At 41.1% G+C, this 27493-nt stretch overlaps 2 protein-coding genes across 5 annotated transcripts in view; both read right to left on the bottom strand.

Moving 5' to 3' along the window:
• Window positions 1-533: 533 nt before the first annotated feature.
• ARL2BP (ADP ribosylation factor like GTPase 2 binding protein) lies at window positions 534-6711 on the bottom strand. The gene is made up of 6 exons (XM_033127824.1): window positions 6320-6711; window positions 5535-5596; window positions 3796-3902; window positions 2803-2888; window positions 2506-2602; window positions 534-1953 (listed from the first exon to the last, which is right to left on the bottom strand). The coding sequence occupies exons 1-6, from the start codon at window positions 6355-6357 to the stop codon at window positions 1852-1854; spliced, it is 492 nt and encodes a 163-aa protein (XP_032983715.1). The 5' UTR covers window positions 6358-6711; the 3' UTR covers window positions 534-1851.
• Window positions 6712-9089: 2378 nt separating this feature from the next.
• The window catches only part of RSPRY1 (ring finger and SPRY domain containing 1), a 40991-nt gene continuing 22587 nt past the window's right edge, over window positions 9090-27493 (bottom strand). For 3 of the 4 annotated variants that reach the window (XM_033128603.1, XM_033128601.1, XM_033128602.1), the window contains 7 exons: window positions 27228-27343; window positions 26151-26294; window positions 21646-21757; window positions 19460-19562; window positions 18968-19120; window positions 13529-13633; window positions 9090-10541 (listed from right to left, as the gene is read on the bottom strand). In XM_033128603.1, the coding sequence (XP_032984494.1) occupies window positions 10445-10541; window positions 13529-13633; window positions 18968-19120; window positions 19460-19562; window positions 21646-21757; window positions 26151-26294; window positions 27228-27343 (830 nt within the window). In that variant the 3' untranslated portion in view covers window positions 9090-10444. The remainder of the gene's footprint in view (window positions 10542-13528; window positions 13634-18967; window positions 19121-19459; window positions 19563-21645; window positions 21758-26150; window positions 26295-27227; window positions 27344-27493) is intronic. The other variant, XM_033128600.1, reaches the window with a different exon arrangement.

Here is a 27493-nt window from a genome sequence, read left to right as displayed (position 1 = left end):
TTAGTCAAACAAGCACCTTTGGTTGGGGACCCTGCCTCCAGAATCGGGGCTGGACAACAGGCGAATGCAACTGTCTCCTGAGGCCAGGGCAGAATGTCAGGGTTTTCCACCCCAGGCCAGGCCTACGGCCCAGGCGGCACATAATGACATAAGTTCCTGTGTGAATGGAGAGAGATTTCTAGTTTGTTTGAAAAATCAGAAAGCCTATCTTCTAATATTAAAATGCAGTAAGCTTGCTTGCTCCTTTCTCTGAATGGAAAAGGATGAAAAGAACCATTTGCCTTTCTTCTCATTCTTTTTTCATAATTTTGTCTCTAGACTTGTCCACTTGCCTTTGCACAGCCAGGCAGCGGACTGATCACCGGGTCTTCATCAAGTGCTTCCAACATAACCAGCCTGAAACGGGCAGTCCCACTGATAAAAAGAGTAAGAGGGGAAAGCAAGCCCAAGACCTTGTGCTTGAAAGACGCAAGCAGTACTCAAATTGGCAGCAGGTATAGTAAAGAAAGGGAATGAGTGGTTTAGAATCATGGTTCTTGCAAAACACCTCAAATTTTATTCATGGTACAAAAGTATTTAATATGCGCCATATCGGTACAGAAAACACATAGTCTATAGCTCATCTGTTAAAACCAGAATAGCCAAGTGAAAAGTCAGTACAGACTGTTACTTTTACTTAAAAAAAAAAAAATCTAATAATAATTCTTCTTTCTAGAGATGTGACATCCATGTTTTCTGATCAATAACATTCTATCAAACATTGTACTAAGTCAATGTACTAAATCAAAGCAGGCAGATGACCCATAAAGCTGTTTGCTGTCTCCTATCCCTGGGGAGCTAGACCAGCAAGACACCGTCTTGGTAGGAAGACTGACAGGAAGAAGGAATTGCAGAGTCCCTACCCAACAGAAAACCTAACAAACTACAGAAAGGGTTTTAAAGAAACCTGCACAAACACTTGACATGCTACAGGAAAAGGATACCTTTTAGCCTACTTCCAGCACAAGCACACATTCATTGGTGCCCAGTAAAACAGGAGCGCCAACGTGGCACTTTTGCTTTTGGAGCACTGACAACTAAAAAGCACACAGCATATAATACTTTGATCTTTAAGTGGGTAATCATGGAAGTTCCAAGACTATATCCACTAGGTTAGCCTGAGTATTCATCTATAAAAATATTTTCTCAAAAATGCTTAAGAGAGTTCTAGAAACGGGGACTACATCAGCAGAAGACATAGGGATACAAGCACTACAACTATAAGACTAGTTTTCACATAAGCTTTTAGATAAAGGATATTTTAGATAAATCGCAGTTGATTCCTACAGACAAGACTAGCTGGGATAATAGGAACTCTAGAAACCTCCAGACGGGCAGCTGCTTGAGCCACACCCTAGATAAATATTCCCAGACAGTCAAAAACCCCACTGAGGCTTAAGGACTGAAACTGACACATGTGAAAAGCTCTGAGTGCACAAGATTCATGCAAAGCCTGCTGGGACAAAGGGCTGGTGATGGAGGGTGCTGACACCAACGCGTATACTGGGGAAGGGCCCCCCAGGTGGAATGCGGGACGTGGGCTTGCTCCAGAGGAGCTCAACTCAAGCCCCTGAGAAAGGTCTCTACTCGGGGTGGGGGCAGTACTAGGGTCTCAACACAAGGTTTTTCAGAGGCATCAGGTCCCAGGAGGGTCAGGTAATATTTTTTTTGACCCATTAATACTTAACGTTAATGAAGACTGCAGAACGGAGCCAGCCTTTCCTAGATGTGTTCCATCCATGGTTAGCGGAAGCCTCTCCCCAGATACTGGGCTACCACAGCCCAGAACACGCTCACTACCCAGGGGAGGGCCTAGTGCTGCAGGTTGTTGTGCGAAGCCGGCACAGAGGAGGGTTTGCACAACGAAGTCACCACTAAACCACTGCTTAAGTCCAGTCCCCGGCCTTCTTTTTCCTACACAGGAAAAAACAACTTCAGGAGGCAAAGAATAGAAAAAAGTCCTTTCTAGCTCAGAACCTGGTCTAAGGAAGAGGTACTCAGGGTGGGAGTGTGGACCTCCACGGAGCACACAGCAAGGGGAGGACATTATTTGCATTTTTGCTCAGCGCTGGCCCTGGTCACTCTTAAAAAAATGCACCCCTCTTCAATGAAAAAACCCCTCCCTCTTCACTGAAATGCACCCCTCTTCACTACCTTTCAGCCTGCATTATAAGAAAGGCAAAACAGAATTAGACCTGCCTTTTGGTTTCGTCCTTTTGATTATTTAGGGACCCTAAGCGATCCCTGGGACCAGTTTCACCAAGACACCAGAATATAATTCCTCAGCTAAGGGTGGGTCGCGGGTCCCAGCTGAAGGACAGCAGCTCACTCTTCTGACACCCACCCGCTGGCTGCTACTGGCCAGTCTTAATGGGGAGAAGTGGGAGGTGGTGTGTGTTCAACAGTTCTACTTGGTACCTTCTAAGTGGTTCAATGTGGCTTACTAAACAGGCAAGAGTGACTTACTGCTCTGTACTCCAGAAACATTTCTTTAAAAGCCAGAAAATCCGTAAACGTGAGCAGCATGTCGAATATGTCACCGGCCATTTCATCTTTATGGTGCCTGTAAAAGAAAGGGATGGCTGTTTCATGACAAATGATGAAAAACAGACTCTGTCTTCAAGAATTCATTCAAAGGTTTTGAGGCCCTTCTACTCAGGACTTAACCACCAAATACTCTCAGCCTTGATATTCAAGTACTGAACAAAAAGGGTCTGCTTGAAACTGAAGGAGGAAGGTAAAAAACAGACAAGCACAACTCACTGTAAAGTTGCTGTGAAAGCCGCCATGTTAAACCCAGGAATCCGCTCCAGCAGCTGTTCTTCAATGTACTTTTCTACCAGAGAAATCTGCAGCAGGGGAAAGGATCTCTGTCAGACCACACTTTTAGGAACAAGACTTCTTTTCAGAAAGCCTGTCCCAGGAGCCTCTTCTAGGTACAAGGCTCCATGTTGAGTGCTTGAGATACCAAAGAGAACCTAAACACAGCTCCTGTCCTGGGCCTGGCCCAAGCCCGCCAGACACTGGCAGGTAATTAATTACACTGTAAGACGAATGCTCTAAGGTAGATAGAGACAGCAGCAGGGCTCCCACCCCCATGGCAGCAAGTAAAGTAAGTGGGGCTTTTCTGTGTGGGCAGATGAAATCTGTGCAAAAAGAACATACACAAAAGCTTAGAGGCAATCACAGGGTGCTCATAAGCTGAGGCTTGGCTTAAGGAAACCTGCACGACTATGCCAAGCTTCTCTGTTAAGAAAAGAAAGTCCTGGAGGCTCAAACCCAGTCTCAGACAGACGAGATCATTCCAGGAGGCTGCCCAGGGCCGTGGCAGAGTGGAAAGACCCCAGGGTCAAGAGTTGAGATTCCTGGGTTCTTTCAGATCTTGGTTTTCACTTTTACTCAACCGTCACATATACCTGACTGGATTACGTAGTAGAAAAATATGGTGAAAGCCAAAAGGTGAAAGTATATAAATGTAAGGTGTGGTGACCCCACATATTGCAACTGAAAGCAGGATTATGGTAAGCCAAACGTATTTTAAAAAAGAAGCAGACAAAATCATCAAACATTTGAAAAACAGCCCCAAAAGCTGGAGGAAAGCAACAGGAGCTGAAAACTAAACCAGATTCTCATCAGAATTCCTGGTGTGGTACTGGTGGGAGAATTTAAAAGTCAAGCAAATTTCAACATCTTGATTCTAAATTCACATTTTAAAGAAATCCTTATCTCTGGTAAGAGAAACAGAAATCCACTTACATACTCGTTAAAAATAGGCGTGTAGGTGAGTTTATTCTCTTCTGTGTCTTCAAACTCTTGGTAGTACTTGTCCATGAAATTTCTCTGTAATAACTGGAACTCATCGTCTGAACCACAATAGAAAAATTTATTCTTTTTAATGGAGACTAAAAGCCATTCTGATTTATAAATAGGCAGGAATTATATGTCAGAACTGGTTTCTCAATGGTCATACTCTAGGAGAGGAAAACTAATAGTGTTTCAAGTAAGTGTTAAATGGGACACAAATGTTAAAATAGACTGATCCAGTCTTATTCTTACTACTTATTATTTTTTAAGGAGGGCACAGCTCACAGTGGCCCATACAGGGATCGAACCAGCAACCTTGGTGTTAACCAACTGAGCTAACTGGCCACCCCTCTTACTATTTTAAAAATTGTAATGAAATATCCACAATATAAAATTTACCATTTTAACCACTTTTAAGCATATAGTTTGGTGGCATTAAGTACCTTCACATTGTTGTGCAACCATCACCACCATCGTCCAGTTCATTTTACACATACCCATACTGGGTGGCTTGGGAACGTCCTCTCATTACTTTTCCACAAAGGAATGAAATGGTTGTCTTATTTTAGTATAATTTCAGCAGCAGTGGTGGAAATAGTGTCGTGAATAAATGTATGGGCTCTGACAGGTTAGACTGCCGGGCTCAGCCACTCAGAACTGTGTGACCTTGGGCATGTTACTTAATTTCTCTAAGTGCCAGTTTCTTTAACTGGAAAATGAGGATTATACAGGGTTGCTAGGTGGAATTTAGATGAGAATTCATGTCACAAGATTAGTTCATAGCAAACACTTAAATGTTAGGGAATTTTAACAACTGAATATAATATTGTGTCTAAAAATAAAAGGAAAGCTTCACCAACCACCTAGACTTGGGGATACATACCCTGGGCTTACAGAGGGCTCATTTTCCTACAGCATACAGGGTACCCATAAATGGCAACAACTCAAAGTATTCTTCAGTATCCCCAAATCCTCAGAGGGGTTAATGATGACACATCTGTATTTAGAGGATTAAGGGCATGAACCTTTACAAGATCTGAATGTACAAAAACTTGGTCAGTGATTTTCAGACTAAACGAGACTAAGATATACAGCTACTAACACCACATAACTCCCAGAAAACTTCAGGTCAGTAGACAAAATGTTCTCAAATTTAACTTTTTCTCACACATCTGTCTTAAACCTTTGGTGTCTGTTGTTGCCTATTACTTAGCAGGACTTATGGATGCCAAAATGAACCCACAAACAGGAACTCAGAACCCAGGAAAATACAGAACCAGCTGAAGTATGACAACCTTGTTTTCTTCATGGATATTGGTGCTATGGTTATGGTATTATGCTGTGGTTTATGTGACGAAAATGTTACAACCAAAAACTAAAAAACTGAATTGCATAGTTTCTACCATAAAGGAGGTCACTGTTTCCTGGAGGTTTGCTAAGAGCCCCATAACTCCTAGGTGCCCAATTATCTAAATAAGTCTCGACTCCTGAATCTCTGGATTGTTCTAAGGAATACTGGGCTGTCAGCCTCTAAGACAAATCACAGTAAGGCTTAATATTACATGTGCTACATTAAAAAATTATATGCAGCTTGATGTTTTCTCTTAAAAATTAACTCTCCAAATTGATTTCAGTCTCCTTAAAAGCAAAGGTCTAGCGAGCACAGATCTGATTGTGACAAGGAAGCTTACCCATGATAATGTCCTCTAAATATCCAACCACAGCGTCAAATTCTGCATCAGAAGCGGAAGAGCTGAAAAATATGCCTGGATAAGGTGCTGTTTCAAAGATCGGTTATAAAAACATTTATTACGGACATTTTCAAACATGCACAAAAGAAAAAAGAATAGCAAAATGAACTTCCTATCATTCAGCTTTAACAATGAAAACGATTATGGTCTTATCTAGCAATTCCAAACAGAATAAAACGCACTGGATGCATCTGTGACATCAAAGATAAATGTAATGGTTACACTTTCAGGAAAACCTGATATGCACCAAGGAATTACAAAAGGGACAAATAAAGGGAGCAAAGGGTCGCAGGGGACATCTTAAGACAACTCCGCATTTATTTCCTGCGGTTCAAGTCACCGCATCCTTCGCTATCACCCCACACCTATCTGCTTGTGAATGTGAACCTCACGCAGGCGAGATACTGGCCGAGGTGGGAGGTGGCAATTAGATCAGAGTCCCTGGTGGAGGGTCCTCTGGCCCGTGGGCGGGCCTCGGCAGCTCAAATCCTGCAGGTCTTGCTGACGACTGAAGATTAGAGACAGGAGGTTGTGATAGAGGCATCCGCCCCGCACTCCAGTCCTCCCGGGCCTAAATCTGGCGGTCGCAGCAGCGACAGAATCGACACCAGGAACCCGGGCGGAAACTTGTCGGTCCCCCACCCCGCGAGGACACCCGTTTCAAAGGGCTGAGACCGAGCACCAGCAAACCCCAGCCTCCAGCCCCCCCGGGCGGTGCCACTCACAAAGGCAGCGCGAAACTCTCCTCCTCTAGAGCGTCCATTGCCGCCGCCGCTGCCGCATCCACCCGGTGCGGGCGAGAGGGCCCGTCAGCCTCTTACCCCGCCCGCGGCCCGGGCCCAGCCTCCGCTCTGCTCCGCAAAGCCCCAACCGGCATCGGGGAGGCCTTGCCACGGAGGCGATGGCCGACTCACAGCCCAGCCGGGTCAGCACCTACGCGCGAGGCCCCGACCTCAGGGTCCCGGCTGCAGCCACGCGCTGGTCGGGCCTCCACGCCCCGCCGGGCCTCAACGCGAGCCGCCGCAAGAGCGGGGTCGGAGTCGGTTACCGACCTCCTGGCGCCACGCCCCGCCTCCCGTCACCATGGCCACCGCAACCCCTTCCGTCGTCTCGCGGCTCCTGACAGCCAATCACAGGTGCACGTTGCCTGACGCCAGGGCGGGGCAAAAATAGGGAAAGGAAGTGAGGGAAAGGGATAGAGTAGCCAGGGAAGCTGGGCCTCAGTAAGTATAAAGGGGTCGCTGACGTTCTTAAGCTGTGCGGCGATTAAATCTTACGTCGCCCGGTTTAATGGAGGAAAGAATCCAAGCCAAGAGCCTCAATTTCCTCACTTGCAAATTACAAGATTTAAGAAGACTAGTTTAAAGAGCACTATATATCGCAAATCTCGAGAGCCAACCCTTTCGCTTTTGAATTAGATAATGTGGATGTCAGATTTGCAAGGCAGTTACTCCCTCTCGTGGAAGAAAAGCCTCACTGCAAGAAGTGGAAGTCTCGTAATTTACATAAAATATTCACATCATGAAGATTATTAGGCAGTAACTAGTTTCTTGGCTAATTATGCGAGATTGCTCTTTTGAACAAGCAATCATAAAAAAGTGTCCTCCAAAACTGCCAAATTTTGCAAAAAAGATTCCCCAGAGCTGATTTCTTGTGATTGGACCACTAGGAATTGTTTCTTCCGTTGCATTATACCTTCTGGTACATGTCTACTGGGATTAACGGTATGGCTTAGGTTTCATCTGAGATGGCCAGCCTGAATGAATTGACATTTTGAATGGACACAAAGTAGATATCAGTGGGATCTGGAACTAACAAATTTACTTGAATACATTAAATGTTTCCCAGTAACAATCATTTCTTAAACCTTTTGTGGGTTAGCCATGAAGAATTGTTTTCAGTGAGTAAATAGAAAAAATGGACAATCTTGGGAAGAGCTAATTTTATTTGGATAGTTTGTTTTCAGATACATGGTCAAGATAGTTGAAATTTATGCAAAAAAGTCCTTTTCTGGTAGTGGGATTGTTTTGGTTGCTGTGATTGAATTATTGTTTCCGGGCATTCTGTGAATGACACCAGGACTTTGTTTTGCTTTATCAGTATCATTCAAAAAAGGTGGCAATTCATTAAAAAACGTTTTGGTGTTTTTTTTTGGCTGGAATCCCGGGGGGTTTCTGGGAAATAAAGTTTTTTTCTCTATCTAGTATAATACATCATCAGTAAAAGCCTAGCTTTGTTTCTCTTAAAGTGCTTACAGGAACTACATAATATAGATCTACTGGTTACTGTCTTCCACACACCGCTTGCTAACCCCTAGTTTTTTCTCTATATGGAGTAAATATCTTTCCCTTTGAAGTAGCTTCAAGATTCAAGATTAAAACTTTGCTTCCATCCTGAATGATTAATATTGAAATCTTGTTTTATGGTCTAGAAGAATTAGAAAAGTAGATCATCTTATGAACAAAGTTCAAGGGTAGATATCTAGAAAGCTAATAGGCTCCAACAGAGACAGATTACCTACTAATTCCATTTATTCTTCACTATCTCTACTGAATTTACAGACCACCTTCACCTCTCTGCCGGATTCCTTCAAAGTCTCCCTACTGGTCTTACTATTTCCATTTTTCGCTTGTCTTCTATCCTGCTCCGCCTCCCCCACCGCTTTCCATTCTCCACATAGACGCCATAGCCATCTTTAAAAATTATCAAAGCACTTCCATGTTTAAACTCCTTTGTTTTCTATTGTACGTTGGATAAAATACAAAATCCTTATTAACATGGCTGCATGAGCCAGTCCCCTGACCTCTCCACGACTGGAGAATACAACTCTACCCATTCATTCCTATCTTACTAGCTACAGGGGCCTTCCATGAGATCCTGAAGCCCACCGAGCTCCTTTCCACCTGAGTTAGGGCCTTTGCCTATAATGTTGAGTTCATGTAGCTACCCAGTCCTAGAAGCTTGTTCAGTCTCTCTGGCCACGTCCTACTTCTTCCTTTTTGAGTTTTTATTAATACTACTTCCTTAGTGAGGTTTCTTCTGTCCCACCCCGCAATCCACCCTGCCATCTAAATGAAGTCCCCCTCATTCTCTCTCAAAGCAGCACCCTATTTTCTTTCAAGGCACTCACAATTTATTACAACAAACACAATAATGTTGTCTTCTCCCCACTACCTGATAAAAGTAAGCTCCGTGAATAGATCTGTTTTGTATACCACATAGGCACAGTACCCAGAACATATTAGGTGCTCAATAAAGATTTGCTGGACGAATAAGCGGTTAACCTTGCTTCTTAATTCTGATACTTGATTCTCTCTTATCCTAGAAAGTAGTAGCCCTTAAACTTGAGAGTATGATGTCTTAGAACTTTAGCAGCAGACACCAATGAAAGTTGTGAAGTCTTAGTCAAAAAAGGCAACAAATGTTTTATTTCTTCAATGCAAATTACTGATTCACCACAAGCTAAAGAGAACATATATATATATATATATTTATATATATTTTTGAATTTATGGAAGACTAAAGACATGGAAAAAATCCAGCACCCCAACAAGTACGGCCAGGAAGGAGATCAGCTCTCTAATAGGACAGTTTAATGAACTACAAACAAGAAAGGGTGGGAAAGGAAGAAAATATGTGCATTGAGTTTAAGACACTGTAAAACTCAGAAGACATATTTACTATTCAAGTATAAACTCAGTAAGGACTTGGCATAAATTGAAAGGCAGCTGCTGAGGTACACCATTATAAAATAAGTTCTATGAATTTACAATTCTACCTTCCAATTTTCTGGGAGAAAAAACCAAACTCTTGAAGGTCTTCACCAGAGACCCTGAGAGGGAGTAACACTTTTGATGAAGACATAGTCAACAATCCATGATTGAATTTGCTATTCAAAAACATGTATTTATTTAAAACAATAGGAATATGTGCTCTCAGACTGTCCTCTAAGAGGTTTTGAGACTATTAGTTCAAGAGTTTCAAGGTATATTACTTCCAAAAACAATACTGATTTAAAAAAAAAATTTTTTTTAACAAAAAAACAGAAAACCTGATTTGATGGTATCTTAAAAATACCCTAAATACCAAATTTTCTCTAGTCAAACACTGCAATTAATTTAATAATTCCTCCTGCATTGTTAAAACATTTTTCCTCACAAAATGTGGGTACTGAAATTGGATAGAAACACCATGAATGTGAAAATACCACCAATTTTCTGTAGTTAAAAAAAAAACTAGATGTTCTTTGGAATCACTGAAATATCAAAAATGTGGGTTTTTTTCCCCTACAGTCTGTGCACCTTCTTTCAGGCCCTCCATGTTGCTTGTAGTATTGACCTGTGTGATTCTAGTCTTATAGATTCAAGTCTTGCAGTGCAATATCCACGCTTAACACACTGGTATCTGACCAATAGGAGGTTGTATTTAACCCAGAAATGCTGTCATTTACTTCTCCATAACGACTTCTGTCCAAATAAAACTTTAGAATATGAGACAAAACCTCCTGTGTTAAACAATCAATGAACCCAACGTGGAGAATTCCAGTGTGGTTTCAGCACTCAGGAGGGAGGGCACTGGCCCCTATTGATTTTCATGGAGATACCACAGGCCTAGCTTGTTAGTATTCAGCTTTCCTTGGCCTTAAAAGGAACTTCTCAGGGCTGGCAAGTTGGGTTAGATTCTAAGAGAATTTTGTCTTTGACAAACTACCATTTTTAGCATAAAATCTGGCCATGGCTATAAGTTTCAATGTGCGTACAACTGATTAGAGATTTTTTTTTTCTTTGTTTTTCTTTTCAACATTGGCTGGAATTGAGTAGAAATAAGTCCATGGTGCCTCTTCACGTGTGTCATGAAATGTGGGAAATTTGTCTGACTCTAGACACTATTTCTTTACGACACAATGGGCAGGTCTCCAGTTGCAAGGCACAATCCATGCACAGGTCACTGAGGAGAAAGACAAATGCCAGTTAGGTTAACGCTTCAAAAGGTCAAACTGACCACTACTGCTGACTCAATCTAAAATGTTAACAAGCTTGTTAATTGAATGGGAAATACTTAATGGCTAAAAAATGAAATATATAAATAAACAATAAGTCTCTTTCCCATTCCTGATCCTCAATCTTCCTATTCTGAGGAATAAGTTAAAAGTTCATGTGTGATATTCCAGAAAGTCTGTATGTACACAGGATATACATGTAGATGTGTAGAGATACAATGTTATTTTTTCCCAGACAGCTAGCCATTTATTCCACTATTATTTGCTGAATGTCCATCTTTCACTGTAGTTTGACACAATATCTTTACCATACTTTCATTTGTAGTTAGTTGTATATCTGGGTTTCTATTCTGTTTCATTGTTTTGTCATTCTTTTCCTATACTGAGACAAAACTATACACATTTATTTTAATACATTTTAAGATGTGGTAGAGTTTTCTTGTCTTAGCATCACATAAACTTTTAAATTAGTGTTTCTTTTCTAGAACAACAACAAAAATCATGTTGCCCTTTTTATATAGACTAAATTAAACTTAAGGTTTAGGGAAAACTGTCACTTTTACAATACTGCGCGGTCTTCTTATTCAAAAACAGATCTATTTATTCAAGTCTTCTATTACATTCTTTGGTCGTTTAAAAATTTTCTTCTTATAGGCACCACACATTTCTTGGTATGTATTCTTAGGTAGCCTTTTTTTATGACTATTATAAAAGGAATCTTCAATTATAATGGTCTAAATGGTTGCTGTTCATATACAGAAGAGCTATTATTTTTTGTTACGAACTAGCTTGTTCAATTATCACACTGACGCTAATAGGTTTTCAGTCAATTCTCCTGGTGCCCAGGTATACAATCCATCATCTCCAAATGATTTTGCTCCTCTTTCTAGTTTTTCTCCCTCTTTTCTCTCACTCATCTAAGTGCCTTAGCTTACACAATGCAAATCATGGTGCCTACAGCTGGCATCCTTATCTTGATCCCGCCATCTCTTAGAATACTTCCAGCGTGTTACCATTAAAAAGATGCTAGGGTTTGGTTGAGACATATGTCTTTATATTGTTAAGGAAGTAGCCACACATTCCTATTTTATACAGTTTTCTACCCTCCATTTCTGTTTTGTAATATTCCGTCCATTAGAAATGCATATTGAATTTTAACAAATGCCATTGCAGCATTTTTGGAGAAAGTGTTAATCTCCTGACCTTCTTCCCTTGGCCTATTTGAGTAAATTATGTAAGTAGATTTCCTACACTGCACCATCCTTGCATTCCTGAGATTCCACGCCCTGTTGTACAAGATGCTGGGTCCTACTTGATAATATTTTAGATTTTTAGATTTATATTCATGAGTTTTCTTATTTTAGTGTTTTCTTTATCTGCTTTTGGTATGATTATCATGTAGGCTTTGTAAAAAGAGTATGGTGGTTTTCCTATTTTCTCTATGGTCTGGAGAAGTTTAAATAGAATCTATCTACTCCCTGAAAGCTTGAAAAAAAATTCACCTGTGAAACCAGTGGTTTTGGGTGGGAGAGAGACAAAGGTAGCTTTGACAATCATCTCAGTTTCTTCAATCCTAACTGAGATGGCTGTCAAAGCTACCTTTGTCTGTGGTAATAGGAATCTCTTCTCAGGGTCTGTTCATGTCATTCTGTTTATCCAGATTTCTTTCCTTTACCCCTACCCTTTTGAAATTGTTGTTGCTGCTGAAAGTTGAGCCAAATTTTCTTATAATTCCTTTAATTTGCTCCTCCTCTTTTGAATTTATCTATTAAGGAGAATGTGCTCATACTTAAGATACCTGGTTCTAAGTTTTTAGATTTCGGTCTTCATTCATGAGCCCTTACTTTGTGCAAAAACCACTGAAAAGGGCCAGAGAGTGCAAAGATGAGTAAGACCAGACCCTGCTGTTTGGGATCTTAACATTCTTACAGAAACAAAGACCAAAAAGGCTATCAAGAGATGCAACCTTTAAACTCTGCATCTGCCTGTGAGGCCCTGAAAACTAAAATCTCCAAAGGAACTCAAACTGAGGAGTTCTGGGCTGCAGAGTTGATACCAGGGAAAAACCACAACTGGAGCCATTGTGCTTTCTTTCAGAAGAGAGACTGGTATAGCTAAGGGTGACAGATGATACACCACATGTACTTCCCTTAGCAGCCAATTAGACAACCCATTTCAAAGGACAGCAAACAAATGGAGGCAGAGTTAGGGGCCCAGGCTGAGCCATGTCCAGGGGTGACAAATTGGGGTCCATCACTTTAGGCTCTGGACCGCCAGGAGACTTGGTGGCTAAAGGTTATGTCAAAAATAAAAGCAAGGCAGGGTACGGGCTGTGATGAACTATAGGGAGCTGGCCTGGAACAGGAGCATGGGTACTGCTCACATACAGTCAGCACACATTCCTGGGCCAGGCCAGGGCCCACGCACTGCCAACTCCTCTTCCCCTTTCTAACCCAAGTTGGGACGGCCTTCTTGGGGACCAGCTTACTTGTTGGTCTTGCTGATGTTTCGCCACTCTGTACTACAGGATCTAGGCTACCCTCTGAGTTCATCTCATACAACTGAAATCTGGTTAGATGGCAGGGAGGCGCTGCCTTCTCAATGGTTAGGACTATAAATAATAAGTATATGAGAAGGCTCTAAGACTACGTAAGAGGGATTGCTGAAGAAGCTCATAAATAGTATTAATCCTTTTACATTTTGTGATGTGAAAACTGTTATTAAAAATACAGTATTGCGAAAACACAGGCATTCCATATCAAACAGCTTCTTCTATTTCAGGAACTTTCTGGAAGACAGCCCTGTGCTACTTGGCAAACTCTAATTCCTCATTCCGCTATGGAACTGGTAATGCTCTAAAAGCAATTCAAGAACAGCATGAAACCTTGCCTAATATAACATGCAAAATAGGAAATAATCAAACAAGCCATCTGACCTGTGTCCACATGGCTTCAGCTGTGTGTCTGCTACCTCATCGCAACACAAGGAGCAGCAGTTTTCCCGGATGCTGACTTGTTTCAACAGAGCAAGACGCCTGTGCCTGAGTAGAAAACAGTTTGTCAACCAATAAATGGGGCCTGTTAGCAGAGAGGCATAGAAAATGCTTTGAAAATGCTCTGCATGTGTTGTGAACGAAAAAGGGACTACATAGCAGACCCGGCAAGTTCACGGGACCACATGGCAGGCCTGACAAGCTCAGTGACAAAAGTAACCACACAGGGTGGTTTGATCATAAATTCCTAACTGGGCAGGTCATGGTGGGTAGTCACGTCCAAGGCCCACAGCTTCCTTTACCTCCAGCAGCGCTTCCATTGAGCTTAGGTATCTAGGATAAGTACCTTTGAAATGCCAAATCCCTGGGAGGCATAACCCCTGGGAGGCCCTGGGTGGAGCACCTGGAACTCTTCATTCTTATCTTGTTGCCACATACCATCTTATTTACTGAAAAAGTTAAAGGCTAACTATTCTGCACCCACCAATCCTGAAAATCCCCCCCATTTGCGTACTCCCACCTCCTTAATAAATCTACCACCAATGGATTTCATGTACCTTCGTTACTTCTCTCCTTTGATTCTAAGTGCTTAAAACGAACTGCAAAGCTGCCATTCTATGGAGTATTTTCTCAATCTGTTGAGATCTTGCTTCCAGGCATGTCCTCAGTTTGACTCAAACTCTAATACAAAATCTTTCTATACGCTTGGATGTTCCAGCATACTATGTATTCCATTCCTTAAGTTTTATTCAGTAGTTATCACGCATGGCAGCTCATTTCACTCTTAAAAAGATCTGAAATCATTGGATTCCATTTGGAATGAAGGATGCATGGTCATTCCCATTTTACAAATAGTTCAAGGAAATGATTTGCATAAGACCACATACAGTAAACAGATTCATGAATCAAATTCAAATCTTTTAGTTCTAAGTTCAGTGCTCTTTTTATTTTATCAGCAAAATTTTAACATTTTAAGTCACACACCTCTGAAAGTTTGATGAAAAGCATAGGGCCTTTCCCAAGAAAAATGCACATACACAAGTTTTTATACAATTTCAAAGTGCTTATGATAGCCCATTGTGGACTCCCTGGAAGTCCAGTCACCTCAGGTTAGAACCCCTGCCTTGTACTTTCACTCAGTTTGGAAAGGAAAAGTAGTGGAGAGGCAGGACGGCACTGCTGAAGGTACAGCCTTGACGGATGGGCAAGAGAAACGTGAAGCATTCATTCAAGCACTTAAGGCCCAGTGTGTGCCAGGCACTGTTCCAAACCAGGGCGATTCAGCAGTGAAGAGAGGACTAGGAAAGAATCTCAGAGAGCTTACACTCCAGTGGGGGAAGACAGACAATAAACCAGATAAAAAAAGGGAAATATACAGAATGTTAAACACTGATCAGCAGTAGCATGACGAAAAATAAAGCAGGCGGAAGGACAAGGAGGGTGTATGTGAGAGGCAGGGAGTTACACTTTTAAATACGGCCACAAGGGAAAGTCTCACTAAGATGACATTTAGGTAAAGACATGAAGAGAGTAAGGGAGTGAGCCTGGCAGATATCTGGAGAGAGACCATTTGTGATAATGTGATTTTACTTATTTAGGAATTAATTTTTTAAATTTAAAATTTCTCCCTCTTTCAAGCCATTCCTTCTGCTAAATTATCCTCATAATGTGAGGCTAACAGTTTTTTGTTGAATGAAGGTCAAAAGAACACGATTTTAATTTTTTAAAAGTTAATCTCAAGCCATTGCTTCTGCTAAATTATCCTCATAATGTGAGGCTAACAGTTTTTTGTTGAATGAAGGTCAAAAGAACACGGCTTTAATTTTTTAAAAGTTAATATATATCACAATTTTTGCTGCATTTATGTGATATTATGATTTATAATAAGAAATATATAGATTTGGTCTTCATCCGCATTCCTGGCACAGAATTCCTAAAACCCTTGAAACTTCCTAAGAAAAAGGTCTTTTTTTATATGTTAATGAGGTTACTTTAGAAAAATCCCTAGGTAATATAAGGGGGCTGGCTGCCAGGAGAACCAACCTTGTGATAAGAGCTTGGAAACTTTTAGCCTCATCCTCTGACTAAAGGGGGCCGGGGTTAGAGACTGAGTTCAATTACCAATGGCCAATGATTTAATCAATCATGCCCACGTAATGAGGGCATGGGAGCTCTGTGCCCTTTTCCCAAACTTTGCCCTAGGCTGTTCCTATTACATCCTTTTTATGACAAACCAGTAATGTACTAAGTAAACTTCTTCCGAGTTCTGTAAGCTGCTCTAGCATATTAACTGATCACTAGGAGGTGGTCCTGGGAACCCATTTACAGCTGGTTGGTCAGAAGTCTAGGTAACAACCTGCTTTTGATTGGCAGCTAAAGTGGGGGAGAAGGGCAGTCTTGTATGACTGAGCCCTTAAGCTGTGGGATCTGACACTATCTCCAGGTAGGTAGAGTCAGAATTGAGTTATTGCTTGGTGGTACTGAAAAATACACATAGGACCATTCTAATTGCAGGAACAGCAAGTGCCAAGGCCCTGAGGCTACAACGACCTTAGTATGTTTGGAATGTTTAAAAGTTAAAAACTACAGTATGTTTTAGAAGCAGCAAGGAGGCCAGGGTGGCTGAAGGAGCATGAACAAATAGGAGAGGGTAGGAGATACAGTTAAAGAAGTAATGGAAAGAGGGGACAACTCATGCAGAGCTTGGTAGGTCACTGTAAGGATTTAAGGTTTTACCTTAAGTGAAATGGGAAGCCACTAAGTATTCTGAACAGAGAAGCACATGATCTGATTTAAGTTGTAATGAAATCATTCTGGAGGCTGTGCTGGATAGACTGAAGGGGGTCAAGGCAGGAACAGGGAGACTAGTTAGAGGGCAGGGCAAAAATAATACAGGCAGGAAATTATGGAGGCTTGGACCAAGGTGGTACCATGTTTTCCCAAAAATAAGACCCAGCCGGACTATCAGCTCTAATGTGTCTTTTGGAGCAAAAATTAATATAAGACCAGGTCTTATTTTACTATAAGACCCAGTCTTTATGATATGATATGATATAATATAATGTAATACCAGGTCTCATATTAATTTTTGCTCCAAAAGACGCATTAGAGCTGATTGTCTGGCTAGGTCTTATTTTCGGGGAAACATGGTGGCAGTGGGGATGATAAGCAGTTGGATTTGGGATATAAACTGAAGACACAGCCCACAGGATTTGCTGAGGAATCGGATGTGGGAATGGCAGAAAGTAAGGTGTCAAGGGTCCTCTAGGATTATGGCCAGGGAATCTGGAATGATACTGGACTTGTTAACTGAGATGAAGGAAGACTGGAAGAGAAGCAGGGGGCTGCGAGTGGATGACTATTGAAGCTGAGAGGGGGGTACATGGTGCTTCACTGTACTATTCTTTTTTGGTGTGTGTATATTTGAAGTTTGCCATACTAAAAAGGTTAAGAAGAAGAAAAACAGAATGAATGAAAGGAGACTTACAGCCAGAGGGTACCTACGACAAAGAACAATCTATAGAATCCCAGGTAGTAACGTCCATGATCTCCTACCCTGAAGCCAGGAAGGAATACTATTCCAATGATTAGAAAAGTATCCCTGAATATAAGCTTTTGGAACATGGGCTGAAAATATTAAAGGCATAGAAAATGGTCTCGGGCACCTTAACACTTAATGCCACAATTTGTAATTAATTGTGATTGGAATGTTCTATCCTAGTAGGAGGCTGGAATTAAGGAGGCCATTCAGTCAGCCTCCAACAACTCCTATCGTGATGTCACTGTCAGAGACGACAAAGTCTAGTGCAGCACAGGACTGCTCTAGCTTTTACCTCTGCTGTTTTTATTCAAGGCAGGCCGCACTTTCGGTGCTGAACTGATGTACCAAGGGAGTATCTAGAAACTGGCACAAAAGGATACCTGTTGCCATCTGACTTTTGGAAACTTTCCTTCTGCAGGGCTGGTTAAGGAAATGCTGAAGCAGTTTTAACTTAGGCCAGCCTCCAGGGGAACTCTTAGATGGATCGGTCATACCTTTTAGGATGTATGTGAGAAGGCAGACTTATTTATGCGCTGCATCCAAGAAGACGGGCTAAATACAAAAGTAATGAGGTATGACAGATGAGAGTGCTGTTACTTCAGACTTTCCCCAAGAGGAACTGAAAGGTGAGCATTTCTGTCAGGCACTAAGACAACTGAAGGAACGCTCTAGCAATGAACCTCAGGTCCCTGAGTTGGGAAGTAAGTAGCCCTTCTGTTCTTGGGATATTCTGGAGGTTCTGCTGGTGCAGCCAATGCTGCTGTCACTAGGTGACATTTTCTAGTTCATTCAGAAACTGTTGAGCCACTTTTAAGCCTTCAGGCACTGAGTCTAAGGTGAAGCAGAGCCCAGGGGGCTGTTTACAGACCTGTTTTTTGAGCCAAAACAGGAGCTAGGGTTACATTATGCTATAGATTCCCTTAGGGGCAGAAAGACCCAACACTGGCTCCGCCATGGACAGTATGGTCTCCCTCACTGCTGAGACTGTCATTAATAAAACATGTGGCATTAGTAACAGGAATCCCCTTCCTCACAGAGGCCCAGGAAGCTGCTCTGGTAAAAAATGATGAACTTTAGCTCATATTGTGAAATAAGCTTCAACTTGAATTACCAGGAAGCAGCTGGAGTCTTTCCCAGCTTAAGGAACAGACTATGTTCATCTCCTAAGGAAGAAAAGGAGGCATTCATCCAATGAGACAATTAATGCCAATCACAGTTTTTGGCAAACATAGGCTGTAAAATTTTATCCAAGATGGCATTCACTGTCCTAACGGTTATAGAATAGTGTGGGCGTATTTGCCATGCAGCTAAAACCCAACAAAAAGTCTGTTTCAATAAACCCAAGTCTGTTAAAAGATGCACTTGATTTCCTAATATTTAGGATTTTTACACTGACATTCAAGTGAAGTTAGTTTGTAGGGTTTTTTTTTTTTTTTGGTGTATGTGCATGTGTTATATTGTCTGATTTTCAAATCAATGTTATTAATTTAGCTCATAAAAATTACTTGGAAGTGCTCTTTCTTTCTGGGTTCTGTAACATTTTAAATAGCAATGAAGTTATCTGTTACTAAACGATTTGGTGGAGGTCTCCTGTGAAACGACCTGGGTCTGATGCTTTTTGAGAACACAGCTCTTAATTTTTTTCAATTAATAGTACATTAACTGTTTTGTTTGTATCTCTTCTGGGAATGTGTTTTAGTAATTTATATTTCTTAGGAAGTCACCACTTTACTCAGGTTTTCAAAATTATTTGTATAAAGTTGAAAAAAGTCTCTTAGAAACTGTTGTAATTTCTCACGAGATCATGTGAAAGTCTGAAACAGCCTATACAGATTCCTTACCTTGGCAAAATGATTTTCTCTTCAGCTGTGAGGAAGGCGTAATCATTAAAAGTGCTAAATTTCATAGATGGTGGATATTTGAATGGTTTTGCTCCAAAATTGAACTCACATTGTTGATATGACATGAAACTAGCTGCAGCAAAAAATCCAGATCTACAGATAAAAATGAGAACAGAGGTCAAGGGAACTCATAAAAACAAAGTAAAGCTCATACACAAAGTGGTTTTAAGAATCAGAATGAATCATACCCTACCCGATAGGAAGGGTGACAGGCTCTGTTTACTTACCTAGAGAGGACTGTGAACCAGTGTCCTGCTCTTATCCTCCCAGGTTAAAACTTTGAGATAGCCTTAGGTATGACCAAATGGGTCCCCAATTACTTGAAATAAAATGATTTCTCATCACAAGTGACTACATAAATGGACAAAGTTCTTTTCTGGAGAAAAGTGCATTCTATGCATCTCAAATTTCTGTCTGGGAAAAGCTACTTACACAGTGGATGAAAAGACTTGCTTCTCAGGAGGCAGCTGGTTGCCATTTAGAAAGAAGATCATTTGCTTTTCATTCAAGTCTAACAGAAATCCTACTGTATCTCCTACAGGATAAAGCAAAACACTGTTAGGATAAGAGTGTATACTACTGGGGTTCTGCTAAGTGTCTCAAGGGTTTTAATGTCACTGCATTGCGTCTGCATCTGTAGCCATGGATTCAACATATCCATCTTTCTTGCTTCTGCTACAACTGATCTGACCCCCTACATACCACTAACTTAGCGTACCATTAAGAAGAAAATGTTGCCAATTGTTCTATCACAAGCCATCAATTGCAAGATGCATCTCAATTTCAAAGATGTTAAAAATGTGAAAAAAATGTGCATTTTGGGAATAGTGAAATACGGTATAAGATCAAAATCATGTGCTTCTTTGCCTCTTTGCTCAAAAACATGTTAAAAAAAGTATTCAGCTTCACTCAGTTTTTGCTTTTTAAATTGTTAAAGAAAAACATAGGAAATTACACAGTTATGTCAAGAAAAATGGATACTCAATGCTGGTGGAAGAAATCGGGTAATATATAGCAAGGGAATTTAAAAGATGAAATTCTATATCCCTCTTGCCAGAGTAGTTTCACTTCTAAGCATTTGTCCTGAGAAAATCCAGAATGGTTTATAATATTTTTTATAATAATTTAAAATGGCAAAAATGTATCTAACCTTAATATAGTATGATTATATAGTACTGATTAATATAGTATGATTATATAATAATATATTTAAAAAGCCATTAAAATGTTATTTAATAACCTAGAAAGCTGTTTAAGGCATATTAAATATAACAAGAAATATATATACAAAAGTTTATATGTCTTTAAAAAAAAATCTCTGGATGGAGGAGTTATAAGAGATTTTAGTTTCATTTTGCTTTCCCCATTTTCCAAATTTTTAAAATAAACATATTACTTCAGTAATCGTTTTTAAAATTATTAAAAAAAAACAAACTAGGCAGTTTTTGCAGACAGTGCCTTTATCCTATGCCCTGTTAAATGAAGTTTTATGTTCATTTAAGAACCTGCAAGCTATTAAAATAAAGGCTTATGTTGGCTTTTAAGGTTTTTTCCTTTCCTACACTATCAATTTAGTTAACTAAGTGGAGCTGTCCCTACACGGCAGTGGTCAAATTCCTGTTCTCTCAGCATGCCTGAAAATTCAGTTTACATCTATAATGCTGACTAGGGCAGGAAGGACACAGAGAGAGAAGGCTTGGAGAAGGAGCTAGACTATATCCCCTATTTAGCTCCAATGCTGGGGATAAAATCTTTCAAAGGCTCCATCCCTTAAATATGACCTTATGTCTTCAGAACGAGGGGGTGAAGGGCACCATGTGGCCCCTGAGAATACCACTCTCCAATGTTGTAATGGTGCTGTGCAGGGAAGGTCTGTTTTCACTGTATTTAGCTGGGGGTAAAAAGACTCAAAAGCCTTAAATCCTTCAGTCTAAGTGTTTAACAAATCAACTGTGTGGTTGTAACTTTGCTGCTTGAATTTTTCATCAATAAACGTGTTCATGGGTCCAAGGCTTTGGATACTGCAAATCGGATGGAACAAAAATTGAATCGAGTGAATAAGATCACGCTGTTGCTAAGAGTCCTAGAGCCACGACTGAGTGTTCTGGTGGCCTGTGCCCCTACAGCATCCCGAGTCTGCTGTCTGGAGAATGGAGGCTGCGCAGATGTGTTTGTGGCCAAGAGTGCTCGCTCATGTCATCCTGAACAGCTGCTCTAGAGGAGCCCAGAATGTGGACACTACACAGTGCTTATTCCACAGCCGTCTGATCTCTGAAAACATCCTCAGTTACCTGGCATTACCATGTCAGTATTTCAGTATCTCCATGGCTGCTATGATTCAAAACACACCCAGACAGGAAACTAGAATTCACATTAACCTTACGATTATCATTTCCCACTAAATTAAGAATTTTATACTCTTGAGATGTTTTTGCTGAAAGAAGGGCTCCACTGGGAGTGAGCACCACTCACATCCATGGTAGGAGATACCAAGGCTAATCCTTTTCACATTTCATATTCTTCCATTAAAACATTTTAAGGCCTACCATAATAGATGCTTCATCATAACCTAATGTCTTAACCGAGTCGATAAATTCATGATGGAGAGGAACGAATACCTTCTTTCCAGCATGGGTGCAGGTGAGGCTTACTTCTGGCGTTGTACCAGATCAGCTGCCGGCAGCCATCGTATGCACAGGAGTATTCATCGTCCCCGATGCCATAGCCTTCCTGGAGGGAGACAGGGCCCAGGAGTTTAGCAAGGCCTGCTGTGTTCTGGGGAAAGAGAGTGTGTCTTTTTCCACCATTAACCTGGTGCCTGGAATTCTAAGCTTTCCAGATGAAGGGAGAACCTATGGTTCTTGAAGGTACCAAAACTCTGACCTGGAGTCCTGGTTCCAGGTGACCAGACAATGACCTCACCAGCAAATATTTACCAAGTTTCCCGTTTGTTACTTCATTTTATTCTCACTAACCGCCTTGAGGCTGGTGGCATTATACTCCATTTTAAGAGGAAATAAAGGCTCAGAGAGGTCAACCAGCTTGCCCAAGGACATGTTACTAAAAGAGTCAAGTTTGGATCTTCTGATTCCAAGACTGGTGTGCTTTCCACTTCACTGCTGCTGGGTAAACACCCTTCTTACATCAAAGTAGACTTCAAAACACCCGCACGCTCACAGATTTCAAAACCGGAGACAAGAGAAAGGTTATAGCGGAAAATCAGCTAAAGCTATTTTGAGATCAGCTCAATTTGAGCAACATGAAGGTCCTTGACAGCTTATTACTTACTGCCTTTTAATTATCTCAATTATTTTATTGTTAAAACAAAAGGGTGCATGGGAATCTTTAGAAATTATTTTGAATGCTTATAAAAAATAGAGGAAATAATAAAAAACAAAGAATAATTAATAATAAATAAGATAGAGGAAGCGTACAAATCAGACAGCTGCTATCTTTAAGGGTCAAGGATGAAAGATTCTAACAGAGAAAGGGACTGAAAACGCGGATCAAATCCAATTCAGATCGCAGGTCCTGGTGCTGGTCTACCTGTTCTATGGGATAACGCACCGAGGAGACACACTGAGAAAGGCTCTCACATACTCCTGGACTACTTGGACTAGAACATACTGAATTCTTGGACTGCAATCTACTGAATTCGGAGGAGTGTTCTCCAAAGTGAGACTTCTGTATTAGCCGTTCTGAACGCACTAGTCAGACTACTCAAGCGTTAAATGAACTTGCACCTAACTGCCTTTAGGCAGAGAAGAAAGTCACCAGTCTGTTATACTATAAAGAACACCTTGTTATCTGTCCCTTTCAAAGCCTGCACAATTTTTATGGGTATTGAGGCACAGGTGAAAGGCAAGCAATTCTTTCCCATCTTAACTTTCTAATGTCCTCGCAAGTCCTCGACAGAACACTTGAAAGAAATTCCTAGAGGAGTCCTAGCCGCCAGAGTTGTTATGAGCACTTCAAAAGGCAACGTCTTCTGTGCCTGGATGAATTTCACAGCAGAGTGGCACTGGAAGACAAAGAGGGAACACTAATAATTTTAACCACAGATCAACATCTGCAGGCTAAGAAGTAGGCACGTATGCCAAGCCGAGATGCACTTTAAAAATCCTTTTGCGTTTACATCTCAGAGAGCAATCTAGATGTACTGCACTTGCCTTCAACCTGACAACATTCCCAGCAGGACTAACTATGGTCTTCGTTGGCTGACACAGATAAATGAGAGAATAGGGTAGCTAGCTTGGTACTTGCGGTGGTAATTTTGATCTGCCTGTTTCTGGTCACATATATTTTAGTAATGGAAACATTACTAAAAATAAACAAAGGAAAGTTTATCCATAGCTTCTCATTCGGGGAATATTCTGAATCCTTCCACGTGTGATGGACACCATTCTTTTAGTGCTGTCCTGCATCCCAACCCTTTCCTGTTATGGGGAATGTAATGAAGATACAGTGTCCTGCCTCCTGCTCTGGAGGTAGATGTGACCTAGGCTTGGCCAAGTGGATTCTCCCATCAGACACCTGGTGTGGTGTGAGGGACCCCATGTGGAGGGATGGTTAGGACTGATTTGTTGCAAAATGTGAGCATCCGGGCCCCTAAAACACTGGCTGTTGTAATTCCTGTCTCTTAGCCTTGGACGTTGTCTAGTTCTCAAACCCCTTAATAGTTTGGGAGCCCCCAATAGCCTTCCCAGTCATTCCTCTTCTATTTAAGATAACAGTCATTTTCTCCAAGGTAAGAGGCTTCAACAGGCGAAGGAGCAGGGGCTCTCTCCTCCAGCACTCGGAGGGTAGGTGACTTTGGGCAAGTTTCTAATTAATTTCTCTGAACCTCATTCTCCTCATCTTTAAATGGGAGAATAATACCTTCCCAAACTCTCAAAAAAGATTAGAGATGAGTAAGGAAAAGATCTGCCACACAGTGAATGCTCCTGAAAAGGCAAGAGACATTTTAAAAAAGGCAAGATGCACCCTTAGAGACTCGCTACTCCCAACTCCCCACAAAAATACACAACACAACAAAACAAACTGCTCTGTAGGTGACCTGAACAAGAACTATCCTCAGGCTTCTCATTTGAATGACCTACCTCTGAGCCCAACACTTTGGTCATCCTTTCAAAACTGAGGCCCAAGCAGTAAGAGTTCAAATGAGAAGCACTATGGACTTCAGAAACTGGGTGTATCCTGGGAATGACTTATTCAAGAAAACTACACCTTGTCTGTACAGGCAAAAAGATTCTCAATCACCAGAACAACGTCCATTTGAAGCAAAGTTGTAAGTATGACAACATCATTAAAATCCTACATTTGGGAAAAGATGTATCAGACTTCATCAATTTCTAACAGGGAATCGACCAATACTTGGATCAGAGAAAAATATTTCGTTTCTGTTTTTTAAAGAAAGAAATTAACAGTCTATCAAGCAATTTGAAGGATAGGAAAACAGCATTTTAAGCCTCTTAATTGAAAGAGCCAAAGTTTCTGCAACTACGTGGCAGAAATGAGCTTCATTCACCGATAACATAACCCCACTTCACTGGTCATTTAAAAAAATACTTGCAATATTCAGTCTCAGACACACTACACCTAGATCTTCAGTATGTTCGCTGCCAAATTAGGAGAAACAAATTTTATACTGAAGCTTCCTCCCTAGAGGAATCTGTATTTCTTCTAATTCTGGAGCAATTTTTCTGGAACGAGGAAATCAGTTAATTCTGAGATTCTCCCTATTTTCAAATGCAAAGAAAACAACTAGGATAGGAAGGAGACTGAATTCTCGTCCTAGTTTCTTTATGTCATATTCTGTCTCAGTTTTCTCATCTGTGAAATAGAAATTGTGACAGTAAAAACTGTTGTGAGAATCAGATGACATACTCTGAAATGAAGGGGCTCTGGAAATTGAGTTTTTTTTTTTTTTTTTAAGACCTAAAAAATTATCTTTGGGACATCATTTGGGGCAGGCGGTCAGTGTAATTGCTTTAAATCAGGGCCCAAGTTGGGCACTAAGAGACTAACTGGCATTGTTCTCCAGACCTGCTACTTCCAGGTTTTGATTGAGGCCCGGTTGACTAGGAGGCCCTATGTCAGGGAAGGTTCCCAACAAAAGCAACAGCAGACTGGGGTTGAGTTTTCCACCATGGACAAGAATCCAGACCTGTCCTCTCCACTGGCCCTCTTCCTGCAATCTGTCTCTCTTCACCAAGGAGTTTAGTAAAATGCCGTGAAAAATTCTGGGATGCCGTACAGCCTTTCTGAAAGGGCTCTTTAGAAACTATGCTATGGCAGGCAAGTTTAGTTTGATTTTGTTGGATCACTTCTAAAACCCATCCCGGGACCTTCCATATGGGATGGGAGACTTATTTAGGTTAACAAAATAATCCAAGGGGCTTTCCCCAGCTTAAAAATAAATCATATGTCCACAAAATAGTCCTGCAAAGCTGGATTAATTCCAAACAGCTTATAATTTGAATAGCAGAAGCAAGCCAACTGGGCTGGGCGTAAGATGGGTATGAAGTGCAAGAAATCAACATCTATAGGAAAGGGAGGAGCTCCAACCTCTCTCCCACTCAGGGAGTGGTAGCCCAGTCCTACTTCCTCTAATGGATTTATCTTCCCTTCTATATTACCGCTTTCTATAACAAAAGATAAATACTAGATATGGAAAACAAATGTGCCTATTAATTACAAGGTAAAGATCAAGTAAGAGAAGACAACATTTCATATTTAATGAAAGGAAGAGAATTGCTACAACATTCTTAAAGCTTAAACGCAAGGTGAAAATGATCACTGGTCCCAATATAAAAACTGAGCCAAAAATGTGTGTGGGGCCAGAGGAGAACCTACAAAGATAAAGGACACATCCAACCTCCAGGTAGAAAATTAACGTGAACTTAAAACCTGAGGAAAAAAAGGCTGAGGGGCACTTAATTTCACTTGTGTTTTCCTATTTCTGAATCAGTTTAGCAAGCCACTGTTAGGGATTTGGCACCATGTGGTTCAGCCCAAGAAATGGCTATTGTGCAAACCTATCTCAAAAATATGTAAGTATCCTCCACCCACTCGCCAAAAAACTGCTGCTGCCTCGACTGGCACAGTTCTCCAGGGTACTCACATGATTGAGAAATTTGCTGTCTCGTGTGGCCCAGCCAATCTGCATGACGCCAGAAGTGACCACTGTCACCTCGTAGTACCACACTCCAGCATCCACACAAAAGGTGCAACGCACACTTTCAAAAGAAGAGGCATCACAGCGAGCCTGGCAAAACCAAACAGCATGACAGTCCACCATTAATGCCTGAAGACCATCAAGGATAACTGACTGCCCAGAAGGTTCACTGTATTTTTCCTTGTTAAAAGCTTCTGATGGACTACTGTTTCCTTCTCTGTGCTCCCTCTGTGACAAGAAGTGCAAAACTGAATGAAGCGCACTCCATTTTACAGTTTTATTTCCAGGGAGTTTTAATAGGATTGGAAGACTTTAAGGATGGCTGCAGTGAGAATTAGTGAAGACTACTGGCTTCACTTTTAAATACTGATTTACAGAGCTTTGCTCTCATAGTACAATCTTTTACAAATGCATAAACATTGCCTTAACCTGTACTTGTTACGGTGGAGGGAGAGAAGGATATTGAAGGGTATAAGACGCAGTACGTAAAAATAATTGAAAGCAGAAAACTACATGAAGCATTTGGCAATATGTAAGATCAAAGAGCTTTTCGCAGTCATTCTTCAAACAGCTCTTTGATCTTGATGTCTGGTGCCTTACAGTACCTTCCTGTACGTAAGCAGCTCTCTCATCAACCTGCACTACAAAACCAGCAGCATTTCCAACATACATGGGAAGGGAGAGCACTAGACTGAATATAGCTGGCTATGAGGGGTTTAAAAAAAGGAAGAGCCGCTTTTAGAAACACTAGTCTATACCTTTAGCTGAATAAAACAGCAGAGATTAAAAACAGACATATTTAAACCAGTTAATAAATATTATAGTGCTTCCTATATGTACAGCACTATGTGGGATATAAAGGAGTAAATAATATCCTGAATACCCTCTCTCCCACTTCTAACCATGCTTAGAGAATGAATAAACTTTCACCGACTCTGCAAGAAATTGCTTTTGTTCAGAAGCAGGGCATGAGAATAAGAACAAGGGTTTCCCCGCCGAATGGTCCATCTGCAGAAGCTTTACCTCCAAGCCATGAGGCGAGATCTTCAGGTACTCGCTGACATCGTTGCTATTCAGCATGGCCCTAATGCTATTCAAGTCCACTTTCTCATAGGTCAGCTGCCTGCCTTCTTTCAAAACTGCAAAAGGAAAAGTGGTCATGGTTCTAAGGCAGGCTGTTGTGGGGGAAAAGCTAGTATTATGGCTAGCTGCCATTCTCATCAAGAAGCAGAAGTGCTCGTAGATGGCGGAATTGGTCGATGGATAACCTTGGCTTCCTGCTCCACTAC

The sequence above is a fragment of the Rhinolophus ferrumequinum genome, chromosome 15 (genome assembly GCF_004115265.2).
Source record: "Rhinolophus ferrumequinum isolate MPI-CBG mRhiFer1 chromosome 15, mRhiFer1_v1.p, whole genome shotgun sequence".
NCBI lineage: Eukaryota > Metazoa > Chordata > Mammalia > Chiroptera > Rhinolophidae > Rhinolophus > Rhinolophus ferrumequinum.
The sequence above is the reverse complement of the archived record's forward strand: the minus strand, read 5'-3'. Positions and strand labels throughout refer to the sequence as shown.